Genomic DNA, 21355 nt, shown 5'->3' with positions numbered 1-21355 from the left:
CTTTTTCAAGTGCTGAGGTAGCTCAAAATTAATTGGTTGAATATTAATCTTTGTCGTTTGAATTTTATATTTTTGAGTCCTTTTCTAATAATTTGTGTCATTTAGGTCAAGATGATCATGGCCACCAATCGACCAGATACACTTGATCCAGCGTTGCTGAGACCTGGCAGGTTGGACAGAAAAATTGAGATTGCCCTTCCGAATGAGCAAGCAAGATTGGAAATCCTGAAGATCCACTCTGGTCCAATTACTAAACGAGGAGAAATAGGTAAGCTCGTTATTATTTTCTGCTGTAATATATGCATATGAAGCCTTTTTCACATTTTCTGTGTACTGTATGCTTTATGTAATAGCTAAACTAATTGAAAACTATAAATCTGTTTCCCCAAGATTTTTATTAGTTTTATGTCTACTAAGGTATTTGCCATTTTGATTATCTTTTTTATTGTGGTGAATCTTCTGGGAATCTAATTCATTCTAAGTGTAGTTTACTAGTATTGTTTTTCTTATTTATACTCGGTTGAGTCCCTTGTCAGGCTGGTAGGAACGTAGAGAGGAGAGGTCCCCTTTTTTGTTTCATTTGTTTGATGTCGGCTACCCCCCAAAATTGGGGGAAGTGCCTTGGTATATGTATGTATGTATGTACTTTTCTAGTTCCCTACATCTCATAGATTGGTCAAGATATGATGCATGAACTTTCTTTGCATTGAATGTTGGTTGTTCTTGATCATGAATCTTTTCCACTATAGGTAATAGCTTTGGACTATTCCTAGCATCCCTTTTCTGAAAATTTTGTCTGTATTAGTTCCTTCTCACAAGTTTTCTTTGCTATTTTGAGGCTTTAGGTTATATTGTTTATATTTTGTTTGTGGTAGAGATTGATAGAATATTAAGATTGATTATTGAACACAGTAGAATTCAACTTTTATGATTATTGAACTTACTAGAATACAATATTTATGTTTTCAATATTAAACTTACCCGATAATCATGTAGCTGTCAACTCCGTTGCCCGACAGAATTCTATGGAGGGATACGCCAGCTATCACAATACTAGAAGGGGGTGTACTTACCAGCGCCACCTGTGGCCAGGTACTCAATCATTTGTTGTTGACACCTCCTCAATTATTCCTCTGTCGTGCTTCCGGCTAGACGTTCTGGGATACGCTTATGGTCTTCGAGTTTATTCACGGATATTTGGTGAAGTATTCTCTCAGATTAACGGCTGTCGCTTTACTGGAATCCTTCTTATATTAGCTAGATAGCTTTTATATAATACTGATATAACGGTTAACGAATTTTGCTTGTTTTTGGATCACCCTTTGGCTAACTCTTTGAAACAAGATGTCTGACGTTTCGCAAGCCCCCTCCCATAGACGATGTAGGTCTTGCAATAGGCGTATTCCGAAGGCCTCGGTAGATCCTCACACCGCTTGTTCTGACTGTAGGGACAGGCCCTGTCTATTAGAAAATCGATGTGAGGAATGCGCCGGACTTTCGGAATTGGAATTTGTCCGTCTTTTAAAATATTCATCTAAGTTAGAGAGAGGTAGAGTTAGGAGAAGTTCTTCTCACTCTTCTGTTTTCCTCACCTCATGATCCCCTACCTTTTCCTACCCCTGTAGTGGCTACCCCCGAACCTACTGTGTGCCCTCCGCCTGATATGTCAGTTGTTTTGCGTGCTATTCAGGCTTTAGGCGATAAAGTAGAATCAGTGGTAAGTGACCATAAGTCTCTGATGGCCGAAGTTAAAGAACTGAAGGTCAAGAGTGCAGTGGGTGGAATTAGTGCCAGTGCTGTGACGAGTGCTAGTGTCGGTGCAGTGCCAAGTGCTAGTGGTGCCAGTGTGGTGCGTGAGGATTTTTCTGTGCGAGCCAGTCGTCCTCCCAGTCCGGGACCTCTTGCAAGCTCCCATGCCCAGGGGAGAAGCAATGTCGAAGGGCTTAAGGGTTCGACAGGCCTTGTTAGGCGCACAGAACTATCCTCGGTGGTTGCGGGCGTGTCTTCCTTAGACCGTCACTCCCACCTGCAGACGATTGAGCCCGTCTTATTCTCGTCCGCTGATCAACTAGCAGGGAAGAAACGTTGGTCTCAGGTCTCGAGACCGCTTAAACGTAGAGTCCAGTCCGCGAGTGCTCAGCCAGGTTGCAGTCATTGGCTCAGCTCTGACTCGCCTCAGTCATCTGTCGACTGTACTCCGCCCAAGAGGAGTAAGGTTCTGCCAAAACAGTGCCCGACTGTGACTTTACCTCAGTCTGTTATCGTTTCTGCCGATCCCAAGTGGACCCTGCTTCAGTCCATGCAAGCTCAGCTTTCGGACTTGATGCGTGAGTGTCGGGCTGAGAGTGTTGCACCTCCTCCTCCGCCTACACTCCCTCCGCCTGTTCTCGCTCCGCCTGTGCTCGCCCCGCCTGCACTTGCTCCGCCTGGTCGCAGCACTATCTGCCAGGCGTACGATGTTGAGCCACTTTCGGAGTTCGCTGTTCCCAGTGGTGTTCAGCCTCAGCCTTCTTTAAGGCAACCCTTGCTTTGGGATCAGGAGAGTTATTCCACTCTTCCTCCGCCTCCCCTTGCTGCTCCACCAGTGGTGCAACTCTCGGTTGGGGTACAACAACCTCTCCCCTCCGTGAATCTGTCTGCTCAGCCATCGCTGCAGCGAGCTCAACCCTCCTCAAGGCAAGCTCCTCTACACCCTGGACTTGCGCCTCAGGAGCCTCAGCTTGCGAGAACTTTACCTTGTTCTGCGCAGCCTCAACCTCATCATGCTCCGCTCATCTCACAGGAACAGGAACGGACTACTCCGCCTCCGTCCTCCGCTCAGCTTGTGCAATCCTTGGGTTCAACCTCTCTTGCTAGGAGTCAACCTCCTTCACCCATGCGCCTGCCTTCTGCTTCGTCTGTTGTTCAGCCTTTGCAGTCTGAGCCTCAGGTTTTCCCTCAACAGTTACTGGAAGAGGAAACCACTGTTATTGTTCCTACCCGTTCTGACTCTGCGGTTCAGCATTCTGGTCCGATCGCTTCGCTACCCTCTGCTGATGAGGTGTCGGATGATGAGGAGGCACACCTTGATCCCTCATCAGACGTGGACGAATCTAAGCTTTCTCCATTGTCGATTGATTTTCGTAAGGTCTTGGCTCTACTCAGGGAGATTTACCCAGACCACTTCGTCTCTGCTATTCCCCGCTCTCCACCATCTGAGTTTTCGCTGGGCGTACAACAAGCTAAGTCCAACTATACTAAGCTTGTCCTAGCTAGATCCTCCAAGAGGGCTTTAAGGATCTTAGGGGAGTGGCTGCAGTCTAAACAACACCTTGGCAAGACTTCCTTCATGTTCCCTCCAACGAAGCTCGCTTCGAAAGGTTGCGTTTGGTATGCCACAGGGGAAGCACCAGGCTTAGGAGTACCTGCCTCTGCCCAGGCTGACTTCTCAAGTCTGGTGGACTCGCCTCGGAGAACTGCTATGAGACGCTCGAAGGTTTGTTGGACCTTCTCAGACCTGGATCATTTTCTGAAAGGGTTGTTCAGAGCATTTGAAATGTTCAACTTTCTCGACTGGTGCCTGGGAGCCCTCAGCAAGAAAACCTCTCCTGCGGACAAAGATTCTGCCATGCTAATAATGTCCTGCATGGATAAGGCCATCAGAGATGGATCGGGTGAGCTAGCGTCGTTATTTGTATCAGGGGTGTTGAAGAAAAGGGAACAACTGTGTACCTTCCTTTCCGCCAGCATTACACCTTGCCAACGGTCACAACTCCTTTTTGCTCCACTCTCAAAGTTCCTCTTTCCCGAGGAGCTAGTTAAGGACTTGTCGGCTGCCCTGATACAAAAGGACACGCACGATCTTGTAGCCTCATCGGCTCGTAAGTCTAAGGTTGCCACCTCAATCCCCAAGACTTATCGCTCCCCAGTGGCTGATACCCCGGCTACGAGGTTCATACCACCCTTTCGTGGTAGAGCCCCCAGCCGAGGAAGCTCCCGTCCAGACTCTCACAGGAGCAAGTCTAGGAAAGGATCCAGGACATCTAAGGGAAAGAACTGACTCTCAGATTCTCCAGACAACAGTAGGAGCCAGACTCAAGATCTTCTGGCGAGCCTGGGAGAAGAGAGGTGCAGACGCACAGTCTGTCAGTTGGCTGAGGTACGGTTACAGGATTCCATTCTGCCTCAAACCACCTCTGACCACATCGCCCATCAACCTCTCTCCCAACTACAAAGAAGAGGACAAGAGGCTAGCATTGCAACAGGAGGTGTCGCTACTTGTGCAGAAGAAGGCAGTGGTTATAGTCCGGGACCATCAATCCCCGGGCTTCTTCAACCGTCTCTTTCTTGTGGCCAAGAAGACAGGAGGTTGGAGACCGGTGCTGGACGTCAGCTCTCTCAACGAGTATGTCACCAAGCAGACGTTCACGATGGAGACGACCAAGTCGGTCTTAGCAGCGGTCAGACAGGAGGACTGGATGGTCTCGTTGGACTTGAAAGATGCATACTTTCACGTTCCCATTCATCCAGACTCCCAACCTTTCCTGAGATTCGTTTTCGGAAAGGTTGTCTATCAGTTCCAAGCCCTGTGTTTTGGCCTAAGCACAGCTCCTATGGTCTTTACTCATCTGATGAGGAATGTAGCGAAATTCCTACACTTATCGAACATCAGAGCCTCCCTCTACCTAGACGACTGGCTGTTGAGAGCCTCCACGAGTCGTCGTTGTCTGGAGAACCTCAATTGGACTTTAGACTTAATCAGAGACCTAGGTCTATTAGTCAATATAGAGAAATCTCAACTCATTCCCTCCCAATCCATTGTGTACCTGGGAATGGAGATTCAGAGTCAGGATTTTCGGGCTTTTCCATCGGCCCCCAGGATAAACCAAGCCCTAGAGTGCATCATGAGCATGCTGAAGAGGAGCAATTGCTCAGTGAGACAGTGGATGAGTCTCACAGGGACCCTCTCATCACTGGCCCTGTTTGTCGAGCTAGGAAGACTCCACCTCCGCCCTCTTCAATTCCATCTTGCTGCTCATTGGGACAAGGGCTCGACTCTAGAAGCAGTCTCTATCCCTATCAACCAAGAGATGAAGACCACCCTCCTGTGGTGGAAGCACAATCTCCTTCTCAAGGAGGGTCTATCATTGGCCATCCAGACCCCCAATCTTCATCTCTTCTCAGATGCATCGGACTCGGGCTGGGGTGCGACCTTGGACGGACGGGAATGCTCAGGAGTATGGAACAAGGAACAAGGATTACTCCACATCAACTGCAAGGAACTGTTAGCAGTTCATCTAGCCCTGTTGAACTTCAAGTCCCTCCTGCTAGGCAAAGTGGTGGAGGTGAATTCAGACAACACCACAGCCTTGGCTTACATCTCCAAGCAAGGAGGGACCCATTCGAGGAGCCTTTACGAGATCGCAAGGGACCTCCTCATTTGGTCAAGAGGTCTAAACCTCACTCTGGTCACGAGGTTCATCCAGGGCGATATGAATGTTTCAGCGGATCGCCTCAGCAGAAGGAATCAGGTCATTCCCACGGAATGGACCCTCCACAAGAGTGTGTGCAACAGACTTTGGACCTTGTGGGGTCAACCTACCATAGATCTGTTTGCCACCTCCATAACCAAGAGACTTCCGCTTTATTGTTCCCCTGTTCCAGACCCTGCAGCGGTTCATGTGGATGCTTTTCTTCTGAACTGGTCCCATCTCGACCTGTACGCATTCCCTCCGTTCAAGATAATAAACAAAGTTCTGCAGAAATTCGTCTCGCACGAAGGGACACGGCTGACGCTGGTTGCTCCCCTTTGGCCTGCAAGAGAATGGTACACAGAGGTACTTCAATGGCTAGTCGACTTCCCCAGGACTCTACCTCTAAGAGTGGACCTTCTACGTCAACCACACGTAGACAGGTTGCATCCAAACCTCCACGCTCTTCGGCTGACTGCCTTCAGACTGTCGAAAGATTCGCTAGAGCTAGAGGCTTTTCGAAGGAGGCAGCCAGTGCGATTGCCAGAGCTAGAAGAGTTTCCACTCGTAGAGTCTACCAGTCTAAGTGGGAGGTCTTCCGAAGCTGGTGTAGAGCCAATTCAATATCCTCTACCAATACCTCTGTGATCCAAATAGCTGACTTCCTTCTACATCTTAGGAATGAGAGATCCCTTTCAACACCTACGATTAAAGGATATAGGAGCATGTTGGCCTCAGTTCTCCGCCACAGGGGTTTGGACCTGTCTTCCAACAAGGACCTTCAAGACATTCTCAAGTCTTTTGAGACGTCTAAAGAACGTCGTCTTTCCACTCCAGGCTGGAATCTAGACGTAGTCTTAAGGTTCCTTATGACATCTAGGTTCGAACCTCTCCAGTCAGCTTCCTTCAAGGATCTTACCCTCAAGACTGCTTTTCTCGTTTGCCTTGCAACAGCTAAGAGAGTCAGTGAGGTTCATGCCTTCAGCAAGAACATTGGTTTCACAACCGAATCTGCAACATGTTCTTTTCAGCTTGGATTCCTAGCAAAGAACGAGCTTCCTTCACGTCCTTGGCCTAGATCGTTCGAAATACCTAGCCTCTCCAACATGGTAGGTAACGAACTAGAGAGAGTTCTTTGCCCTGTCAGAGCTCTCAAATATTATCTGAAGAGGTCTAAACCTTTTCGAGGACAGTCAGAAGCCTTATGGTGTGCCATCAAGAAACCCTCGAGACCCATGTCCAAGAATGGGCTTTTGTACTATATAAGGCTTCTGATCAGAGAAGCACATTCTCACTTAAAGGAGGAAGACCTTGCATTGCTGAAGGTAAGGACCCACGAAGTAAGAGCTGTAGCTACTTCGTTGGCCTTTAATAAAAACCGTTCTCTGCAGAGCATAATGGATGCAACCTATTGGAGGAGCAAGTCAGTGTTTGCATCATTTTATCTGAAAGATGTCCAGTCTCTTTACGAGAACTGCTACACCCTGGGACCATTCGTAGCAGCGAGTGCAGTAGTAGGTGAGGGCTCAGCCACTACATTCCCTTAATCCCATAACCTTTTTTAACCTTTCTCTTGAATACTTTTATTGTTGTTTTTTATGGTTGTTACGGTAGGCTAAGAAGCCTTCCGCATCCTTGGATTTGGCGGGTGGTCTATTCATTCTTGAGAAGCGCCTGGGTTAAAGGTTTGGTAGAGGTCCTTTAGTAGGGGTTGCAACCCCGTGTACTTTGGCACCTTTGGGTTGATTCAGCCTCCAAGAGGAACGCTGCGCTCAGTAAGGAAGACGAACTTTAAATAAAGAGGCAGAGTAACGGTTCTATTCGACTTCCTTACCAGGTACTTATTATTTCATTGTTATTTGAGATAACTGTTATATGAAATATGGGATACTTAGCTATCCTTTAATCTTGTACACTGGTTTTCACCCACCTCCCTGGGTGTGAATCAGCTACATGATTATCGGGTAAGTTTAATATTGAAAAATGTTATTTTTATTAATAAAATAAATTTTTGAATATACTTACCCGATAATCATGATTTAATCGACCCTCCCTTTCCTCCCCAGAGAGAACCAGTGGACCGAGGAATAATTGAGGAGGTGTCAACAACAAATGATTGAGTACCTGGCCACAGGTGGCGCTGGTAAGTACACCCCCTTCTAGTATTGTGATAGCTGGCGTATCCCTCCATAGAATTCTGTCGGGCAACGGAGTTGACAGCTACATGATTATCGGGTAAGTATATTCAAAAATTTATTTTATTAATAAAAATAACATATTATTGAACACAGTAGGATACAACTTTTATAAAACCCATTAAGAGGTCAGTTCCATCACTGTACCTCATGCAATACCCTTCAGACCTTTGCTAGTTTCTTTGCAGCATCCCTTCACCCCCCAGCTGCATTAACAATTTAGCCTTCTGCTATACCTCCATTCCCGCATCCTTTCTTCTCCAATTTTACTTCATGGTGTGGTGGCCGATGTGGCAACGTCCCTGACTGGTGAATACCAGACTGGGGTTCGAGTCTCTCTCGAACTCATTAGTTTCTTAGGTCGCTGCAACCTCCATCCTTGTGAGCTAAGGCTGGGATGTTTGGGGGAGCCTATAGGTCTATCTGCTAAGTCATCAGCAGCCATTGCCTGGTCCTCCTTAGTCCTATGGTGGGTTGAGAGGGGCTTGGGCACTGATCATGTGTATATATGGTCAATCTCTAGGGTATTGTCCTGCTCGATAGAGCAATGTCAATGTCCCTTGCCTCTGGCATTCATGAGCAGCCTTTAAACCTTTAAACTGCTAGTTGTTCCTACACTAGATACAAACCCTCATTCTTTACTATAGGAGATATTCTAGCGCGAGCTGGAAAGTACGGCAGAAAAACCTTAACAAGGTCGTTAATGACCGGGCAGGTAGTTACCCACCTGTTAGTGGTGGGGGAACCGCTGGTCGGTTGCTGCTGTTTACCCTACCAATCAAATTCTAGCCATCGCAGTGGTAACACCGCTGCTCTTGCTTTTATTTGACTGGCAGACTAGCCTCTTTTTTTTTTTTTTTTGATTAATCCTTTTTTCATTTTCTTTGTTAGATGTGATGTCCTCTATTATGAGGAAGTATTCCGGGCACCTTTATGTCGCCGGTGGAGGTGGATCCTTTTTCCCTATGCCCTGGGTACTGAGGTCATGTTCTGAAGGCTCCCCTTGCCAAGTATGTAGAAGTGGTTGCCCTCTCTGTGGGAGAAGTTCGAGAGAGGTAGATAGGAAGTTCTTGAAGGACTCTTTACCTCCAGGATCGCCGTCGGAGGTAAGGAGTCACGGACCTCTTCCTCGACCTCTCGATCTCTCCCTTCAGACTCTTACTCTCTTCCTTGCCTGCCTCCCTCCGGGGGGGGGAAGTCGAGGAAGAGTGGCACCATCAATTTCACCCCCATTCCTCTTGGTCAGGCGGATCACGTTGCCTCCCCCAGTCGGGCAATACTTTCCGCCACCGGGAATGACTCTGTTACTGCTTCCATTCCAGATCATGTACGAGCGGTATGGCCTGCCCTTGGAATTCCAGGTTCTCCTTTGGAGGAAGTTGGAACCAGTTCCTCGCAGGCAAGGTAGTGCCTCGGGTCCCTTCTGTTTTGGAACCCTCGGGAGATACGGACCTCGCGTACCTCCCATCAACTCAGTCGGCGCCCACGGAAGTTTTAGTGGAAATAGTAACTTCAGCTCCTGCGGCACCTACTTCGCACTCCGTTGCGCATCTATAAATTACAACGTCGCGAGCGCAAAACATAGCAGTACCTCCTCCTCCTCCTCCTCCTCCTCCTCCTCGCCCTCTTCGGAGGCTAGGAGGGAAAGAGAGAGAAGAGGAAAAGGAGAGCTCGCTCTCCTTCGCCCAGACGTTCCCGCCGGAGACACAGGCGACATAGGAAGAGACATCGTTCTCGCTCTTCCTCGCCTTCTATCTCTTTACGAGATGTCTTGCCGCAAGACTATAAGCGCTCTCGTCACAAACATAAGAAGAGCGCTTCCTCCTCGTCATCGCCCTCTTCGGAGGTCAGGAGGGAGAGAGATAAGAGGAAAAGGAGAGCTAGCGCGCCTTCTCCTAGATGTTCTCGCCAAAGAGATAGGCGATATAGGAAGAGACATCATTGTTCTCGCTCTTTCTCGCCTTCTGTCTCGCCTCGAGACTATAAACACTCTTGGCGCAAACCTAAGAAGAGCGCTCCCTCTCATCATCGTTCTGCCTCGCTGTCGTCTTTCTCTTGCGAGGGATCATCTAAGAAGCCAGGAGCATGGCCAAGGGCAAAGCACGTCCTGACCTTGAACCCTTTTCTTCGCATAATAGTTTGAGGGTCTCCGTTCGCTCTAGAAAAGTCAGAAAAAGCGCTTCTCCTCGCTTTCACTCCTTGTCTTCAGAGAAGATCGCTCTCGCCTTCGACTTCTCGATCTCTGACCCTTTGGGGTCAAGTGACAAGGAAACTTCGGTTTCCCAGTGCGCCAACCCTTTGTTTTCTCGCAACTCAAGTTGCTGAAACCTCGGGCTCTCGTGCATTTAGTCACACTGACACTTCGGTGTCTAGTGACTTCGGGTTCTCGCAACACAACCTCTAGGGGCACACACGATCACGCTGAGCCTTCGGGTTCTCGTGAAACAAGTCACCAAGAGTTTTACTCTTATGACAGAGAGTCTTCGGAATCTTGTCGCGCGGAATGTTCGCATGCGCTCAACTAACACTGCGCCCATGACCATAAAGAGTTTTACTCTTATTGCAGTCTTCAGACTCCCGTCACGCAAGGTGTTAGCACGCAGTTAGCGCTACACACACAAATCTCCGGTCATACACTCGCGAGGTCAATCCCTCGCCCTCGTGTTTCAGACAGGACAACCTCCCCAGTTCCTTTGCTCCCTAATGAGTTAAGGATTATGAGTCTCTCGAAAACCTCGGAAGAAGATGCAGGGATTTGGCCCTTCTTCTCTTCAGTTGAGAGCAGAAGGAAAAGGGGAAACGTGTTAGAGAAGCTAAAAGAAAACACCCAGATGGCAGCGACGTAGAACACAATGTCGATGGCTTTGGCCATTCTGTTCGTTATCCTGTGCATCATGTGGCAGCTCAAGAGCTGCCCATGTTACGAGGTAGCACTCGTTGTTAACCTGCAACTTGATCAACTTGTTGTTGGGAAACATAGATTGCTGCCAGGAGGTTCGCCTCCAAGGGTTAGAGAACCTCCCCTTACGAGGGAGTGATAACCTTCCTTGGAATTGGGCTGCATGAGAGAACCATCCCCCTTGCGAGGGAGAGCCTCCCTACTTCAGCTATTCAGCAACCTTCCCTCCTTCGTGAAGAGTTGCGGACAGCTCGACGAGTTTTACCTCTGCTATCTCGTCCCTGAAGACTGTGCTTTCTCCCCTTGAGCTGGGGAAAAGCAAGTCTAAGGCTTGTTCCTCCTTCGAGGGGACTTCTCTCTCGTTCACGAGAGGGAGATTATTACGCCTACGTTTTTCCCATAAAACTGGGAGAAAACTCGTCTTAGGCGATGTCCTCCTTCGGGAGGACTTCTCTCTCGTTCACGAGAGGGAGATTATTACGCCTACGTTTTTCCCATAGAATTGAGAGAAAACTTGTCTTAGGCGATGTCCTCCTTCGGGAGAACTTCTCTCTCGTTTGCGGGAGAGAGATTATTACGCCTATGCTTTTTTCCCATAGAACTGGGAGAAAGCTTGTCATAGGCGATGTCCTCCTTCGGGAGGACTTCTCCCTTGTTCGTGAGAGAGAAATTATTACGCCTACACTTTTTCCCATAGAGCGGGAAGAAAACTTGCCTTAAGCGATATCCTCCTTCGGGAGGACTGCTCCCTCATTTGTGAGAGAGAGTTTATTACGCCTATGTTTTTCCCTACAGAGCAGGGAGAAAGCTTGTTTTAGGCGATCTCCTTTGGGAGAACCTTCCTCCCATTCACGAGAGAAAACTTTTAGGAATTTGCTGATCCATGCTCCTCCCCCTTACGCTTTTGGTTCTCCTCCAGTGGCGGATCGAGAGCCTTGTCTTAAGCGACATCCTCCTTTGGGAGAACAAACCTACCCTGCGGAGGAGTGTTCTTCATCCCTGACGTTCTCCTCCTCATGCTGTAAGGAGACGTCTTTTTGAACCTACTGGTTCTCCTCACGTTGACCCCTCGGGGTCTCGTGACGATCACCCTTTCTGCGGGCGGGATCGGGAGCCTTTGAACTTTCGTCATGTTGATCCTACGGGTTCTCATGACCTTAGGAGTCCTTCGGGCCTCTGTCGCGCTGGACTTTCGAGTTCACACGACTTGGAACCTTTGAGTTTCAGTTACGCTGAGTAGTTGGGCTCTCGTAACAATTAGCACAGAGTGTCCTTGCACGCACGCAATTAGCGCTATGCACGCGACCATCATCATCAAGAGTTTTACTCTTATGACAGAGAGTCTTCCGACTCTCGTCAACGGTCTTTGCCATTACCTCCAGACACTCCGACTTCTACCGCTCTTCCCCTTTCGATAAGAAAGATGCGAGGGGTAAGACATAAGGTTTGTCTGCTACTCACGTCTCCACTTTACCTGTAATAACACGCGAGAAATTAGCACAGTCGGAGGATTCCTCGGAAGAGCTGCTGGCAAAGGACTTAGAATCCTCCTATTTAAGGACTCTAAGAACTATGTGTAATATCTCATGCCTCGGTGATTTGCATCTGTCTCCTCGACCTCTTGATGCTCCAGCCTTAGACAGGCTATGTCGTCCACCCCAAACCCTAAGACCAGAATTGATCTTCTGGCTGTGGCCTGATTGGTAACGCCTCTTGACTGATGTTTGACAGTCTGGGGTTCGTTAGTGCCATTAGTGTCTGCAACCTTACCATCCTTGTGAGCTAAGGTTGGGGGGTTTGGGGGAGCCTATAGGTCTATTGGCTGAGTCATCAGCAGCCACTGCCTGGCCCTCCCTGGTCCTAGCTGGGATGGAGAGGAGGCTTGGTCCTAAATGCTAGTGCAATGTCACTGCCCCTTGCCTCTGCCATTCATGAGGGACCTTTGAACCTTCAAACCGGGTCTGTTCGCCCTGCAGGCCGTCTGAGGAGGTATCGCAGGCGGTCGCAGGAGAAACGGGTTCCTTTAAGTCTCAGGAATCCAATAAATTCCCGTTTTAGAGACAAAAGCCCTTTACGAGATCAGAGACGTCAACCCTTCTCCTCTGATCTTGGATCTCCTCACGGCGAGGCTCACACCAGGCTAATCCTCGAAGAGAGACACTACTCTTCCAGGCTCTTCTCAGTCACTGAAGCCTCGGCAATGGAAGCGGCTTCAATGTCCCTTCTTGGCTTGACACGTGGTCTGGTACAGTCGGCTACCTCGCGAGCCACGAGGACTTGTCAAACCAAGTCTCCATGCAGTCCCTACAGGAAGTCCCAACTGCTGGGGCCAAGACAATGGACTTCTTAACCGCTACAACAGCGACCATGTGGAGCAATTGGGTTCTCAAAGGGAAGGAATCAGTAGTTCCCAGACTTCCTTTTGTACCTCAGTGAGGAAAAGCTCCTCTCAGTCTCGGCGATTAAGGGCTATCGCTCAGCCTTGAGACTCATCTGTAGACTGAGAAGGGGTTGACCTCTCCACCTCAGAAGACATCTCCTTGGTTGATTCGGGGTTTTGAGTGATCTTGCCCCCCACTTGAGATTAGACCATCACCGTGAGACGTGTCTTACATTCCCTGAAGGGTCTGGCCTATGAGCCCTTAAGGGCCTCAGGCTACTTTCTGAACCTTAAGACCGTCTTCCTCATACCTCTGTCCTTGGCTAAAAGGGTCAGTGAGCTACATGGTCTATCTTACGTTGTCACCCATTCTAAGGGATGGGGGGGGGGTGTCTCGCAACTTCGTACTGGGCTTGGTGTCTAGTCTCATAATCCTTCATCTACCGATGAGAGATTTCGAGAATTTCAGGTTTCCAGCCTCAATAAGGTAACACAGGATACAGACCAGTCGTTACTATGCCCAGTCAGGGCGCTAAAGAAATACCTGAAGCGCACCAGACCTTTCAGACCCCATCTCCGTCATTTCTTCCTTAGTACCAACAAGGTAAAGAAGAGAAACTCTCAAACACCATCCCTTTCTGGCTCAAGAAAGTTATTGCGAGGTCTTTTCACGGAGACCCAAAGGTAGCACAACCCAGAGCCCATCAAGTTAGGGGAGTGGCTGTCTCACTGGCATTTAAGAGAATTTTCTCAGTCTCCCAAGTCGTAAGTGCTGAGGTCTGGAAACGCCAATCTACATTCACCACTCACTATTTGAGCGACGTGACACATAGGTCTCTAGACACCCTTTCTATAGGGCCTAATGTGACCGGTCAATGGGTGCTGTAGCTACCTTACTCCTTTTCATGGGACTTTTCATGGGACAGTAACCATTGGCTGAGGTTACTGGGTTACACTAGGTTTTAAGAAAGACATCCATCTATCTTCTTCGTCTCCTTCTCCCTCCCATCTGGGGATCCTAGTCTGTATCCAGTATCAGCTGGACTTGCCAATGGAAATAAGGTATGATACTCATCTGATTCCTCTCACAGGGATTAAGTTATACTCGTGGTCACGAGGTTTCACCTTTTCAAGGTCGGGGGAATCCTAAGTTTGAAGGGGTCCGAGTCGAATGTTCTTGACCCACTTCATCCTGAAACATTTGTTTTCACAAAGCTACAAACCTGCAGTCGTGCTGAGATTCTGGGGATCTACAAAGAAAGAAGATTAACGGAAGATTGTTGCTTCAAAAGAGTCTAGTCTGAGGACTATCTTCCGTAGGAATAGGGAACTCCTTGGCCACCCTGGCCTCAAGACTAAGTCTCCTATAGTAAAGAATGAGGGTTTGTATCTAGTGTAGGAACAAATGACAAACTTATAAAAGAGTTTGTATTTTTCCTAACATACAAACCCGAATTCTTTGCACAAATCTTCCCTTCATCACCGCCCCCTAGAATAATCCTAGCTAGAATCCGATTGAAGGTAAACAGCAGCTACCGACCGGCGGTCCCCCCACCACTAACAGGTGGGTAACTACCTGCCCAGTCGTTAACGACCTTGTTAAGTATTTTCTGCCGTATTTTCCAGCTCTCGCTAGAATATCTCCTATAGCAAAGAATTCGGGTTTGTATGTTAGAAAAAATACACTGTTATAAGTTTGTCATTTTTCCCCAGTCGCATACAAGTGCTGAAGGACTTCCCAGTCCTTAGTGCCAGGCCTTATGGCCCAAGTTCATGAATCCAAATCATCCTTTTATGATAGATGTGATAATTTCCTTTTTCTTTTCTTTCATTTGGTGTTATGAACTTTGTGTTTGGTGTAGTCTGTTCCTCAGTGATTAAGGCCAATGGCTGCTGATGATATTACCATTAGTGTATGGTATATCACTGTTTATTAAATTTTTCTCCGGTGTGTGGGGTGCCATTTGTTTTAATTATTTACTCTCTTTAATTTGCATAAGTATAATTCTGGGTTTAAATTCATCTTCCAGTTTTGAAGGTAAATAATTAATTCAATTTAGTAAAAAATATGAAGATAAGAAATAGAAAATTCACAATGATAATACAGTTGTTAAAAAAAATCTAAATGGATTCTTTGTCACCGCAGTACTCCTCTCACAAGAGAAAAATAGGAGTAATGTGTTTTGGTCCTCCCAAAACCTTTACATCATTGTAAATTGTAAGAAGGGCACATTACATGCTCAAATGCCTTTGTTAAAGCTGAGCTGTAAACTAGGAACAGATGATTTCCTTCATTATTCCTATGTAGACATTTTGCCAGAAGTTGAAAAACTTTAGATAAGGGAGTTATGGAAATTGGACGGTAATTTTCAGGGCTAGAGCTACCACAACCACATTTACCTAATTGATTGACATTACCAATTCTCCAAAAAGTGTAAAAATAACCTCTTCTTTCTAACTTGCAAGAAAATAACAGACAATTTAGGTGCTAAGAAACCAGCTTGATAGAAAAACAGAGAAAAAGCACCATTTGAGCTTAAACCTCCATAAGCATAAAGATCCTATAAATTGCTAAACTAGATAATTTAGCTTCAAGAAAATAGGAATGAGGAAGATTGAGTACCTCGTTATTCTTCTTACTGTCCAATGCATTGGCCAAAAGTGTTGCTTTTTCCTTTGGACAATGATTATACTGTACACCAAAGATTGCAGATATAAGGGTAGTCCTCCATTTATGTTCCTGGGTCTCACCAAAAAGGGATTCCTTTATAGTCAAATTGTATTACTTTTCAGTTGAAGTTTAAAAATCTCTGAGGATCAGCTCTTAGCAAGATTAGTAAATTATTTTTTTTACTATGACCTTCAGCCAAGAAAGGCTTGCAATTTTGAAAATGGAGGTTTGAAACTTGGAATACATTAATATCAAGATGAAGCAAAGGAAGTTTCAGAGCACCTATGTCACAGTTAGCAAGATAATACTCCTCACACTATCATTTGTAAACTACTTGCTTCCATCTTGGAGAAAATAATTTTTTTTTAATTCAAACCAATACTTTAAGTTAGATTTTTTGTGAGGCAGATAATTTAAATTTATTTTGTAATGAAATGAGAGGGTTTTTGTGAGGCAGAGAATTTAAATAATTTCTTTTGTAATGAAATGACAATAAAATAATGATTTGTGGTTTATTTATAATTGTGTTCTTTTTTGCAGATTATGAAGCTGTAGTAAAGCTGTCAGATGGATTCAATGGTGCAGATCTGCGAAATGTATGTACAGAAGCCGGTCTCTTTGCCATTCGCAACGAGAGAGATTACGTTATTGAGGAGGATTTCATGAAAGCTGTGAGGAAGGTTTCTGATAACAAGAAGCTAGAAACTAAATTAGACTACAAACCTATATAAGTAATTTTATCTGTTTTTCACTACAGTATTTAGGTTTTCATATTTTTTTTTTTCAAGGTATAACAGCATGCATCTATTTTTTATTAATGCTAATAGTGGGTAATTCTTTAGTATCATCGGTTTTGTAGACTTAAGTAACTATCATAGTTCATAAACTTGTATTTAATGATAACCTGTAGTTATATTGGATATTAAAGAGTTTTGTTGTAATATACTGTAGTTTGATTGCTATTGTTTGTTTATTTTGGAAGTTACATTAGTAGTTTTTATACAGAAATATGAACCTATTTTACTGAGGCATTCACTGCTTTTCAAGGCAGTCATTTGCTATTCAAAATTGACATGGATGCATTTTCCACTTTATGCAAAATTGTTATAGGGTTTTCTTTGTGTGTGTGTGTGTAGATTGCCTTGCCTTATGCAAGATAAGGGCTCTTGCGTTGGCAGCCTATAAGGTTTCTTTGCAGTTCTTCTGTTAAGGACAATGGGTCCTCAACATAAGAATCCCAACATTGATAATGTTTCTTTCTTTAACTCTGTATGACTCTTTTAAAATTGAAGGTGCGGTTCTCGACGGCAAATTTATTTTTGAGAAAAATATTAGGTCTGTCTTCTTCAGTTGCACAAAAAATTGGCTTATTGAGAAAGTCTTAAGATTTACGGTGATCATCTGAACAAGTTTTAATTCTTTCATTCTACCATGTTTCGAGTATTGTTCTCCTGTCTGGTCTTCAGCTGCTGATTCTCATCTTAATTTGTTGGACTAGAACTTACGTTCTATTAAATTTCTTATTTCTGATCTAGATATTAATTTCTGGCACCATCGTTCATTTAGTTCGTTATGCATGTTGTATAAGATTTTTCTTAATTCTGAGCACTCTTTATATTCAGATGTTCCCAGACAGTTCCATCATATTCGTAATACTAGGCATGCAGTTAATTCTAATACTCAGGCCTTCTCCATGATGATGCTCAATACTACACAGTATTCTAGAAGTTTTATTCCAGCTGTGACCAAGTTGTGGAATGATCTTCCTAATCGGGTAGTTGAATCGATAGAACTTCAAAAGTTCAAACTTGCAGCAAATGTTTTTATGTTGAACAGGCTGACGCAAGTCTTTTTATGGTTTATATATGAAATATCTATTTTGATGTTACTGTTTTTAAGATATTTTAATTGATCATTATTTCTTAAATTGTTTATTTCCTTATTTCCTTTCCTCACTGTTGGACCCCTTGGACTTACAGCATCTTGCTTTTCCAACTAGGGTTGTAGCTTAGCGAGTAATGATAATAACAATACAGTATAGCAATTAATGCTTATTTGTTGTTTCCTTTATTTACATGTTAATCTTGCTTCTCGCCAAGGCAGAGATATCTAACTGCACTGGACATCTCAGCCCAAATGTTTGACCGAGTCAAGTACCTGTGTGTAGACATTGGTTTTCAAATTTGCCCCGTAAATGGGAAGAGAGATCATGGGACTAAGAAAGATCTGGTAGCACTGTTTGTTGACAGATCCATGCACTCTTTTTTTTTTTTTGCACTTCGGATGTCATAGCCGCTCATTCTTGCTACCCCATCAATTAACAGTGAGGTAATGATTTTTTGCTCGCTGGATACTCCCTTTAATTGGGTATAAGTTTGTAAGTCAGAGTACATCTTCCTCTGGATTATGAGTTCAGCTTAAAGATAACTCTGACCCACTTGAAAACATAACACAATTTTTTAAGCCTCTGATAACTGTTATTCTGTTTTACCAAAATTCATTAGGCAAAGTTTTGTAGCATCCAAAAACATTGATTTTTTTATTTAGGTTAAAGTGCTCTGTGGTCTCCAAGGACTTCTGTTAAAAGGTAGAACAGGGAATCCAGTATGATATAAATACCAAAGAAATATTGTCTCCCTTGCTCTAGGACCATTGTCTCAACGTGCAAGGCACAGACTCAGTGTGTAATGTATTGAGGAAACCTCGCAACTACAGGCTCATTTGAACTTGCCACAGTACAGTAGCTGAAAGTATTCCTACATACGTAATTGCGTTTCAATACTTGATATTTTGGTAGGGGAAGGTGTCCCGTCTTTCTACAATTATATATGACCATGAGAAGGAGACTGACTGGCCAGTTAGCTGTTCTTACAGTTTGTTGTTATTCCATATTAATCTGATATGGGTATTGGAGGGATACATGAAAGTTATGATAAAATCATTATTATGTGAATCTTTCAATTTTTAAGAAGGGGTAGGCTCACTTTGGTTGCAGTTCTCTCAACCTTTGGCTTGTTAGACCATGAGGTTATTTGATATTGAGTTTAGGATAGACCGTTGCCTGTCTTACTGAAGTGACTATCTCATAAGTGAGGGTTAGGTAGTCTAGGGTTTATGGTGAAAGCCACATTAGCCTTGCAAAGCTTCTCTGTGAATTCTAGTAGCCATAGCCTTGGTTTCTAGACACTTCTTTGCCAGCAGGCAACTGGAGAAAATTTTGGCTACTTTTCAGTTTGCCTTGATAGTGTAGCCGATGTTGAAAAACAATGAAAGATATCCATTGGGTGCGGAGAAGGTTGGCTCAGTATGGGTTTTGACAGTCAGGCTCAATCATAGTCACTGCAAAAGAGCTCTCCAGTCATGGCCAATACCAGTTGCTTGGTCAGGTCAGTACCTCTCTCAGTTACCATGAATATTCCTACAGACATCTCCAGGTCAGATTGGGGATGTATTTCAGGAGACCTTAGTGTTTGGGAATGGTCCTCTCAGTTTGCAACTTTTCACCTAGATGTGTTGGAACTGATGTCGATGTTCCCAACATTGAAGAGAATTGGTCCACGAAGGAAATACCATATATGATCTTCGTAGACAACCAGGTGGTGGTCTTTTGCCTCGGAGGGGTATCCTGCTACAGTATTCTCAATGCAGTGACCGTTTCTATTATGAGGTTCCTTGAGGAGAGTACTGTAATGCGTTCTTCTCACCATTCAATCTTTTGGGTTCACTCAATGTATCAGATGACACCCCATCCAGGCACATTGTGCTGCATACGGAATGGACACTGGACTTGAGTTCTTTTCAGGAGGGGTTGGAGCTAGTTCTGGAGCCCCAACTACACCTGTTCACTGCTAAAGAAAACCACAAACTTCAAATATATATAGCTCTGATTGTAAACTCTTTAGTAGTGGTAAGAGATGCTCTGAATGAGATTGGTACGAATGGTCGTCGATCTACCTGTTCCTCCAAAAAGTTTGATTTCATAGGCTTTGAATATCCCAGCACTTTTCAGGGACAGCTTTACTAGTAGAACCACATTGTCCCAACAGCCCATGGCATCCACTGCTTCAGTATCTGAGGCCAGGAATACACCTGCTTCGGTTCGCACAGCTGTGTCGGAAAGTAGGAACAGACTACCTTTGCTTCCTCCTTACTGACCCATAACCTTCATGCTTGGGTTTCTTCTCTTGTATTTTCAAGAAAGTTTTCTCAGCCACAATTTAACTTTTTCGATGAACTCTGAGGGTCTTCATCTTCAAGACAATACCATTCTGTGTGGAAGAAACAGATGACATTTCTGTGGAGTGAGTCATCTTGTCAAATAACCCCGGACATCTTGGCTTTCTCTCTGGTTCACCTCTGAGGAGAGGAAGCTCCAGCCATTAGCTATTTTGTCATATGAATCTGTTTTAACAGAACCTCTAAAGCATACCTTCATCGTAGATCTTGACTTGAACGTGTTTCATATGATCACCCAGTCTTAAGACCATTGCCACCTAATCCAGTGATTTCTTTGTCCCTGGATAGGGTTCGTATGTTTTAGTTTGGTTGGATAACTCCACCATTGCTTAAGAACCATTACAAAACACTACAAATTAATAGCTGTAGATTCGGTAGTTAGCCAATGAACTGGCAACCTTTCAAAGGGCCCGGGAATTCATTACAATATCCAAGTTCCTGATTCTGGGTCTCCTTTTTGTAGCCAAACAAAAGCCTTCTCCGAGACATGATTTGCTTTATATCTCAGCTCTTGAGTTGGTATATAGCAACTTCTGTCTGGGGTTAATGTTCCACGACTTCAGAAGGTAGCTGATTTTAAAAACATCCAGACCAATGAGCTCCTTTCAACAGAGGCTATCTGTATCTCGATGACCCTCCATTCTTTAAAAGGCTAATCTTTTCTCCATCCCTAAAAACCACGATGTGAGTAAAGTTGCTTTTACATTTGCTTTCTTTGGTAATATGCAATTTCAGGACACCCATTGTTTTATGGGTTGGTTGGTCTGGACATAGGGTGTACAATAAGCACTACATGAAGCAAATCCAAGCAGTTCAACATGCTTGTGTAGTACTTAGCAAATTCGAGACCCCTGCAGGGTTAAGCCCAGGCTCCAGATACAGTATTCATCGGTCACCCTTGTGATGTAAGTCAGACTTGTTAGGTTCTCCTCTTACTCTTGGGAACATGTGCACGAGCTGTAGGTTGAGCTTGGTGGCAGACAGCTGTCCTGTAATGGGCACTATAGTCAATTTCTTTTAATGAGGCGCATTTGCACCGACTCGCAGCGGTGCCCTTTTAGCTCGGAAAAGTTTCCTGATTGCTGATTGGTTATAATTATCTTGTCTAACCAATCAGCGATCAGGAAACTTTTCCGAGCTAAAAGGGCACTGCTGCGAGTCGGTGCAAATCTGCCTCGCTAAAAAAAATTGACTATATAACCAAGGTACTTCGGGTACCAAGTCCTTGGAGATCACACAGCACTTTAACCACCCCAAAAATGGAGTTTTGGCAAAGGAAAAACTTCTTGGGGAGGTGCTGTGTGGCAAGAACTGGAGGGAGGATTTCTTACTGAAACATCATACCTAACACATATAGCTGGTAACTTTCAGTTACTGAGGTGCTGTGGCAAGTTCGCGAGGTTTCTTCTATTCACTGGGAGACAATATTTCTTAGGTATTTGTCTAATTGTATTCCCTGTTCCAGCCTTTAACAGGAAAGTCCTTGGTGACCACAAAGCACCTCCACAAAAATAAGTTTTTCAT

The 21355-nt window shown here is 45.0% G+C and overlaps 1 protein-coding gene across 2 annotated transcripts in view; it reads left to right on the top strand.

Annotated features, from left to right (window-relative positions):
- Positions 1 to 21355, top strand: part of LOC137614376 (26S proteasome regulatory subunit 10B) — a 67821-nt gene that overhangs the window by 39121 nt on the left and 7345 nt on the right. The window contains exons 6-7 of one of the 2 annotated variants that reach the window (XM_068344165.1): positions 106 to 268; positions 16136 to 16326. In XM_068344165.1, the coding sequence (XP_068200266.1) occupies positions 106 to 268; positions 16136 to 16326 (354 nt within the window). Of the gene's footprint in view, positions 1 to 105; positions 269 to 16135; positions 16539 to 21355 lie in introns of those variants that run through there. The other variant, XM_068344164.1, reaches the window with a different exon arrangement.

The sequence above is a fragment of the Palaemon carinicauda genome, chromosome 20 (genome assembly GCF_036898095.1).
Source record: "Palaemon carinicauda isolate YSFRI2023 chromosome 20, ASM3689809v2, whole genome shotgun sequence".
Lineage (NCBI taxonomy): Eukaryota > Metazoa > Arthropoda > Malacostraca > Decapoda > Palaemonidae > Palaemon > Palaemon carinicauda.
Note: the sequence above shows the minus strand (reverse complement) of the source record. Positions and strands in the feature narration are given on the sequence as shown.